Here is a 9,310-nt window from a genome sequence, read left to right as displayed (position 1 = left end):
TGTTAGGGTGTGGCACTTTTTCACGCAGCTATCCTCCTCCATTCTCACCACATGTCCATACCAGCGCAATCGTCTCTCTTGCATGCCACAACTGATGCTTCTAATGTTCAGCTTTTCTCTCAAGATACTTACACTCTGACGGGTATTCACATTGACATTACACATCCAACGGAGCATACTGGCTTCATTCCTTGCGAGCTTACGTATGTCCTCAGCAGTTACAGCCCATGTTTCACTGCCATGTAGCATGGTTGTTCGTACGCATGCGTCATACAGTCTGCCTTTTACTCTGAGTGAGAGTCCCTATACATATATATATATAAATAAAAGGGTAAAGGATTATTAATTTATTAATAAATTAATATTTAATAATTTTTACCAAGCACTTCGGTATGTAAACACCATTATCGGTAAAGAACTTATTTAAAAGTTCTTATAAATTTATAAACATAATTAAGGGATCAGCAACAGTTGTTTCACTTTAGCTGCTATTTCTGAACTTTGGTATGTGGTGAAGCAACTGTTGCTGACCCCTTAATTATGTTTATATATATATATATATATATTGATAGAAAAAGTAAGACAACAAAAGAAAAAAAGAGACCTCGATATTATGTAAATAGAGGAATTTATCTGTAAATAATATGCGACAATTATTCGGTTGCCATGATAAAACTTTTTCATCGTATTGATAAAAATTTCTTCCCAGCTGTTATTATTTTCCATCCATAACAAATATCTCATTTCATAAAATGTTTAATTTACATATCTTGGGTTATGTCATGCTGATGATTTCTAAAAAGGATGAAATAGTGCTATACAAGATTACCACTGACTAGAAATTTTAAGGACTTCATTACAAGTAAGCAACAGCATAAAAAATTTACTGTGTGTTCTCTTCATCATCATCATCATCATCATAATTTAATGTCCATTGTCCATGCTGGCATAGGTTGGATAGTTTGACCAGGGATGGTAAGCTGAGGAGCTGCACCAAACTTTCTTATCCCACCAAATACTATGAAAAATTTATTATCTCCCTTGAATTAGTTGCTTGCTCAGGGACACCATTGCTGTATTCATCCCTAACTCCTTCCCTCTTTACTCTCTTACTCTCACCCACTTTACTCTCTCTCTCCCTCCCTCTCTCTCCCTCTCTCTCTCCCTCTCTCTCCCTCTCTCTCTCTCTCTCTCTCTCTCTCTCTCTCTCTTTCCGAATTATTTAATACGTTCATAATAAAGAAATTCTTAAGTGTTTTTTTTTAATACTTTCAGCCACCATAAACTTGAACAGTTACATGCAGTTGATGTTGAAGGGAACATTTTCACAATTTGTTTCTGGGGCTATATGCAGGTAAAAATTAATATGGTCTTTCAATCTTTTTGTATTCTTCATCATCGTCATCATCATACGTCCATTTTTCGATGCTGGCATGGGTTGGATGGATTGTAATGATTCACATTATCTTGCCCACGCAGCAAGAGAGAACTCACAAACTTTTGTGTTACATTTGTCTTACAATGTAAACGCTATACTTGTACCAAACATTTCATGTTGGTACTTTACATTATATGGTTAGTCCACATTACTCTCTAAGGACCACAGGGTTGGTTTCCTGGTTTCTCCCTGGTGTATATGTCCCTCCCTGCATGGGACGCTGGTCCATCACAGGACTACCCATTTTTACCAACTGAGTTTTACCATTTTTATCGACTGGAGCAACAAGAAATGAAGTGTTTCGCTCAAGAATACAATGCATCACCCAGTCCAGGAATCGAAGCCACAATCTTACGATCATGAGTCCAACACCCTAACCACTAAGCCATGCACCGCTACAATCCTTTAACCTTTCCCTTTTTTTATTTATTTCAATCTTTGGACTCTGCCATGCTGGGGCACCACCTTGACAAACTTAGTCATATAGATCTGTCTCTACTTTTTTTTTTATTATTTGCTTCTTTTAAAGTCTGATACTTATTCTTTTAGTCTCATTTGTTGAACTGTTGAGCTATGGGAATGTAAACAAATGAATCCCGGTTGTCAACTGGTGGGGGATAAACACAGACACAAAGAAACATACACACATACATATTTATACACACACATGCACACACATGATGGCTTTCACACAGTTTCAGTCTACCAAATTTGCTCACAAGGCTTTGGTCAGCCTGGGGCTACAGTGGAACTCACTTGCCCAAGGTGTCATGCAGTTGGACTGAACCTGAAGCCACATGATTGCAAAGCAGGCTTCGTTATCACCATACATTGCCTACACTATGGAGAACATTTTTAGCTTGAAAGCCGTCCATTTTCATTTTGTACAAGAGCATAATTATTTTTTGTATCCTTTTGATTTGCTACACAGTTTATTGTATAAATAATATGCGTGAAGTAGCATGCTTATGCCAAAAAAAGTTGAGAACCTCTGATTTTAATCAGTGTAGAACTCAACCTCATAGAGACACTTTCATTTTGGATACACAACATACAATTATTCTCTCCAGTTTTTGGCTATTCATGCTGAATTTGCAAACCACCTTGCCAAATGCCATCATGACACTCCACCTCCCCAAATAATCATACCAAAAATGGAACATATGAGGAAATGTGACTTACATCAGTGAGAGTCACATTGCAGGTTACCTGTCTAATAGGGTTGTAATTCTGAATGAAAACTAATACCAAGCAGAGGGGACCCTTTTATCCTCCTCTCATGAGGCAGCATGTGTGGTTGTCACAGCAAAAAGGACTGAAGTCCCTCTCTAACTTGTATCAGTCACTGCACTCTTTGATGAGTAGCCTGTGATGCAGTTTACAGAGTCTGTATCTCACTTATTTCTGTCTTGTCATATTTTCTGTAGTTTAATAACCTGGGTTTATTGGGTGCATTTCATTGTGCCATGTGAACCACAGAGGTAATCAGAAGGCATGTGGCTTAGTGGTTAGAGTGTTGAACTCATGGTCGTAAGGCTGTGGTTTCAGTTCCTGGACCAGGCGACATATTGTGTTCTTCATCAAAACAATTCATTTCCCGTTGCTCCAGTTCACTCAGCTGGCAAAGATGAGTAATCCTGCGAGAGACTGGTGTCCCTTCCAGGTGGGGAATATACATGCCATGGAAACTTGAGTCCTTATGAGCTGGTATGACTTGAGAAGGAAACTTTACTTCTTTATTTTTCATTACAGAGGTCCCATACTAAGAGGACTTGTTCTATCCTATATCTGTTCTTACACTCCCAGGCAGGTAACCTACTATGAAGTTTACAGAGTCCATGTCTCAACATGATGATTCTCTCAATTAACCATATGTACAAGCAGGATGTGAACACATGTTGTAATGCCGGCTACCTGCCTAATAGGACTGTAACTTCTAATAAGAACTGATACAAAGTAGACGGTACCTTTTTTATATTTCTCTACTGACAGTGATATGGTGAAATATAGTCAGTAGACAATGTGAACCAGCTTTTGATAGAGAGAGTACTCAGCCATAGAAAACTTGCCTGGGTCGAATATATGTCTGAGACATGGACTTGGCAAACTGCCAAGCAGGTTACTTATCTAGGAGGGAAACAACTAGTAATTAGATTCTGTTTGGATTGTGTATCAGTTCCTTAATCTTCTTTCTTCTTTTCTCTGTCTCACTCCCTAACCCCTCAGTGAATACATTGCTTGCATTTTCTTTCATTGGCATCAGCTCTCGTTCAATCTGACCCTGTCCACTACTGACCTATTGAGTTGACATTAAATGTCTTCATATCAGCAAACTTCCTTCCTCTCTCAACAAAATGGTTTGCAAATTCAGTATGAAAATTCAAAAGATAAAAAGAACTGTATATTGTAAAATAAGATACGAGATGAAAGTGTGTCTGATAAGTCAACTTCTAAATTAGTCTAGAAATCTATCGTTTACATCTGTTCTTACCGTTTTTAGCCTCACTTACTCTTGTAAAGTTTGTCTTCTCTCAACTTGTATAGTAAATATTCAAAAGAATACAGAAAAAGTTGTCTCATACAAAACAACGACAATAAACAGCTTTCACATTAAAACATTCTTTAAAGAGAGTAGTCACATCAAATGTTTGGTATACATGTACTGTCTTTAGATATCAGTGCAATCCTTGCAGCTGGTGATCTGCAGCTAATGCAGCCACCCTACCAAGGAGAATGTTGACAAGGCAAGAAAAATTTGCTTCAAGTGTTTTCACAGATTGAGGTGAGAAGTCAGTGTACTTCGGACGTCACAGCTTTATTCTCCATGAAACCAATATCGTATTGTAGCATCGTTGTGGTTTTGTAACTCTGTGAACTGTTCTCACACATCATATTCACAAAGGATTACTTGGACTTCAAACAGGTAGCCGTACAAAACCAGAACAGTCAATGCGATGAAATCTTGGAATCATGGCAGTATGTTATCATGCAATGACTGCAAATAATCGAGATTGGAAATTAATTGTATTGTCAAAACCAATATTACACTAACCAATTGTGCAACTGGAGTTGATATCTGGCCCTGGAACACATAAAAAGAAATGAAATATAGTGCCAACTTAATAATGAAAGCAATGATGGATGCTTTACAGTCTCTCTTTTACTTGTTTCAGTCATTTGACTGCGGCCATGCTGGAGCACCGCCTTTAGTCAAACAAATCGACCCCAGGACTTATTCTTTGTAAGCCTAGTACTTATTCTATCGGTCTCTTTTGCCGAACCGCTAAATTACGGGGACGTAAACACACCAGCATCGGTTGTCAAGCGATGTTGGGGACCATTTCGAGCGTGGCCGTTTTCGTGCGGGTGACACGTAAAAGCACCCACTACACTCTCTGAGTGGTTGGCGTTAGGAAGGGCATCCAGCTGTAGAAACTCTGCCAAATCAGACTGGAGCCTGGTGTTGCCATCCGGTTTCACCAGTCCTCAGTCAAATCGTCCAACCCATGCTAGCATGGAAAGCGGACGTTAAACGATGATGATGATGATGATGATGATACGACGGGCTTCTTTCAGTTTCCGTCTACCAAATCGAGATTGGTAGACGGAAGGCTTTGGTCGGCCCGAGGCTATAGTAGAAGACACTTGCCCAAGGTGCCACGCAGTGGGACTGAACCCGGAACCATGTGGTTGGTAAGCAAGTTACTTACCACATAGCCACTCCTGCGCCTGTGAGCATTTTTTTTTCTTTCATTGCAACAGCATAGTAAGATTTCTTCAGTTTCATGAATATGTTGCTAAAGAAAAAGATATCGCATTTTGCAACAATCAGAGAAGTAAATAGTATTTTGCTAAAAATTCTAAGAGTAGCTATGTGGTAAGTAGCTTACTTACCAATCATATGGTTCCGGGTTCAGTCCCAGTGCTTGGCACCTTGGGCAAGTGTCTTCTACTATAGCTTCAGGCCAACCAAAGCTTTGTGAGTAGATTTGGTAGACGGAAAATGAAATAAGCCCATTGTATATATATATGTATATATATTTATATATCATTATCATCATCAGTTTGACATCCACCTTTCCAAGCTTGCATGCATAGGCTGGAGTTTATTGGGGCAGATTTTGATCAGATGCCCTTCCTCTTGCCAACTCTCACTTGTTTCCATGACAATTATTTGTCATACAATCATTTTATAACTGTCATGCAATGTTAAGACAAGGAAGCACACACACACACACATATAGATGTATATGTACATGACAGGCATCTTTCAACTTTTGTCTGCCACATCCACACACAAAGATTTGTTCATATCATAGAAAACTTGCCCAAAGTGACACATCTGCACTTATTCCTTGAGTAACACATTCTGTGAATATTAACATTCTGCCAATATTTAAATAATATCAATATTATTTATTCTGTTCACTGAAATAACATAATTTATATTATTCATATTCTTTTATATTAGGTATTTTCAGTGGATAATATTCTACAAGAAGGTGTTGTTTTCGCTGCAAAGAATCTATTAAAGTACAGACAAGATGGACCTCATTCCGTTACTGTTGACGCTAGCACTGAGATCTCTGATTTCACTCTAAATCCACAATCTGGTCACATGAAAGAGTGTGTAAGTCAGCTGAAAGATTTAAAGGTTTGTCTTATCAATAATTCATATCCCTGCATGGATTGGCACAATCATTAGAGCCACAGCTAAAATGCCTTGTAATAGTTAGTTATAGCTCTTTTATCTTCTGAGTTCACTCTAAGTCAACTTTGCCTTTCCTCTTCCCAAGATCAATAAAAAAAATATATCAGTCAATTATTGCAGTTAATTTTATCAAGTATATCCTTTCTCAAAATATGTGGTCATGTGTACCACTATTAGAAATCAATAATTCTTCTTTCTATGTAACACACTTAAAGAGAAAAATATTAATGTCAAAATCTAAAAGGCTGTGTCTTCATCATCAACATCATCATAGTATGGACCAAGTATATTTTATCATGTGACCATAACTAAAACTAATTGATACAATTTTGCTGGGTGATTGCTTGACTAACCTATTTTACATATGACTCAAAGATGAATAATGGTAATTAAGCATCGCTGTCTTTAATTATCTTAAAAGAAATTCCCTCATTGTTGCTCAGCTTGCTAGAAATAGCAACCAAGTGTGTGTATGTTTTCTTATCACTGTTATACAAGTAATGTGGATGCACAATGGCCCAGTGGTTAGGACAGCGGACTCACGGTTTCCATTCCCAGACCGGGCGTTGTGAGTGTTTATTGAGCGAAAAAACCTAAAGCTCCACAAGGCTCCGGCAGGGGATGGTGGCGAACCCTGCTGTACTCTTTCACCACAACTGTCTCTCACTCTTACTTCCTGTTTCTGTTGTGCCTGTAATTCAAAGGGTCAGCCTTGTCACACTGTGTCACGCTGAATCTCTCCCGAGAACTATGTTAGGGGTACACGTGTCTGTGGAGTGCTCAGCCACTTGCACGTTAATTTCACGAGCAGGCTGTTCCATTGATCTGATCAACTGGAACCCTCGACGTCGTAAGCGACAGAGTGCCAACAACAATATACCAGTAATGCTGTTCGTTTCTAGTCTTTCGTGAGAAGCATGTCTGGCCATGGGGAAATATTACCTTTTCTGGAAACAGGTGCAGGTTGATGACAGGAAGAGCATCCAGCTATAGAAAATCTGTCTCAAAAAAATTTCCATCTAACTTATGCAAGCATGAAAAAGTAGACATAAAATTGTTGTTACTGCTGCTACTATCATCAACAACTAATCTCAGATTTTCTTTTTATAGTGTGCCAGGTGTTATTATCTTTCTACTGTTATAGCTAGATGTGATTGTTTCTAATTAGCCTTCACAGATTTGTATATTTTTTTATGAATTTCAGATTATATGAAGTAGTGGTTATCTAATTGTATTTCATTTTACATCTATGTTGGTTTTACACTTTTTTTCCCTGCTGTTTGTGAGTTTGACAGATCTCAAAACACCTCAACACTGATTATCTGGTGCACATGCAACTACAGAGAATAGTTAGCTCACCTTGTTGTTGTATATATCATCTGTAGCAAACTTCGATGTTTTGTGTTGCATATGTATATAATTAGCTTATCCTGTTGCATATGTCATGTGTACATTATAACAAGAGTTTTTGATATGACACCCTCCTTGTCACCAACCATTTTGTACTTTGGACTGGTTGCATTTGATTAGACCACCACCACTAAGGAAGTCATCTCCAAACAAAATTAAAGCACCTTTCTAGCCTATGTTATTTCAGTCTGTTCATTTCTTATGGAGTATGGGAGAATAGAAACATGAACTCTTTGGCCATCCTTACTGGAAGTATAAAGCAGATAACCTCATGCTTTTTTTACTTGCATGATTTTTAAAACTGACATCTTTCAGTCACCTATCACTTTATTGCATGATCTAGGGCAATTTTATCATAGCACCAGCATTCTTCCATGCCAGTTAACATCCATCAGTACATTCCTATTGGGGCATGGGATTTTTGGTTATCATTTACAGAAGTCTAAAAGCTTGAGAACTGCAGCGGAAGTTTGAAAATGTTGACCTACAATGTCAGAATTAATGAAGAGTGGAGGAAAGGGTTAATAGTGTACTTGTAGAAGCTGGGCCTGCATTGAAAAGTCGGTTGTATGAGAGAATCAAAGAGAACAGGCCATCTGTGCTGATATGTTTTCGTGTCAAGGATACAGAAATATACTAAAGATGGGTGGATAGATAAAAGTGATTCAAAATTAAATTAATTCCTTTCTAAAAAGTCAAGCCATTCAAAACATGACCATCTATAAACAACGGTGATAAAAAAAAAGAATGAGACAGAAGACAATAATCATCATCATCATCATCGTCTAACGTCCGCTTTCCATGCTAGCATGGGTTGGACAATTTGACTGAGGACTGGTGAACCAGATGGCTACACCAGGCTCCAATCTGATTTGGCAGTGTTTCTACAGTTGGATGCCCTTCCTAACGCCAACCACTCAGAGTGTAGTGGGTGCTTTTACGTGCCACCGGCACGAAGGCCAGTCAGGCGGTACTTAATATATTGTAGTTAAGGACACACTAAATAAATGTGGACTAAGGCAGATAGCCAGAAAGGATCTGAAGTCAACTGAATCATAAAAAATACATAATTACGTTTATTTACTTCCTGGAATGGAACCACAGGGGATACCAGATATTGGTTAAGTATGACCATACATATCTGTTTTAGGGTCCTTCCCTCGGGATTTTCTGTAGGGGATTCACTCTCTTAACCTTTTTTAGATGCTTAATAAATTACCCTTTTTCGGTTTCCATTTACCAAATCCACTCACAAGGCTTTGGTTAGCCCAGGGCAATAATAGAGAGTACTTACCCAAGGTACCACACAGTGGAGCTGAATCCGAAATCATAATTTTGGAAAGCAAACTTCTTAACCGCACAGCCATGCCTGCACCAGTAACCATATGTTCATTATTTAAAGACATCACATATACATAATTGCTTATTTATTTTTCATTAATTGTACATTTGTATAACAGTATTGTGAATATCACGTTTTTCTATAAGCTTAAAATTTAGTGTAGCTTTTCTAATATCTTAGATTCTATTTTTAAAATCTTCAGAGCCCTTGGATACCTCTTGTGATGCACTAGTGCACACCATTTGAAAGCCACTGGTTGACTGAAATTTTCTTTTTCACTGTATTGTGTTACTACTTTATTAAATACTAATTGACCCGGCAAGCCAAGTGAGATCGTTGCCAGTGCCCCTGGACTGGCTCTTGTGTGGGTGGCACATAAAAGACACCATTTTGAGCGTGGCCGTTGCCA

At 38.3% G+C, this 9,310-nt stretch overlaps 1 protein-coding gene across 1 annotated transcript in view; it reads left to right on the top strand.

Moving 5' to 3' along the window:
* Positions 1-9,310, top strand: part of LOC106876073 (breast cancer type 2 susceptibility protein) — a 123,461-nt gene that overhangs the window by 108,709 nt on the left and 5,442 nt on the right. The window contains exons 19-20 of the mRNA XM_014924478.2: positions 1,276-1,354; positions 5,910-6,092. Coding sequence (XP_014779964.1) covers positions 1,276-1,354; positions 5,910-6,092 — 262 coding nt within the window. The remainder of the gene's footprint in view (positions 1-1,275; positions 1,355-5,909; positions 6,093-9,310) is intronic.

This window comes from Octopus bimaculoides, chromosome 7, assembly GCF_001194135.2.
Source record: "Octopus bimaculoides isolate UCB-OBI-ISO-001 chromosome 7, ASM119413v2, whole genome shotgun sequence".
Taxonomy (NCBI): Eukaryota; Metazoa; Mollusca; class Cephalopoda; order Octopoda; family Octopodidae; genus Octopus; species Octopus bimaculoides.
The sequence above is the reverse complement of the archived record's forward strand: the minus strand, read 5'-3'. Positions and strand labels throughout refer to the sequence as shown.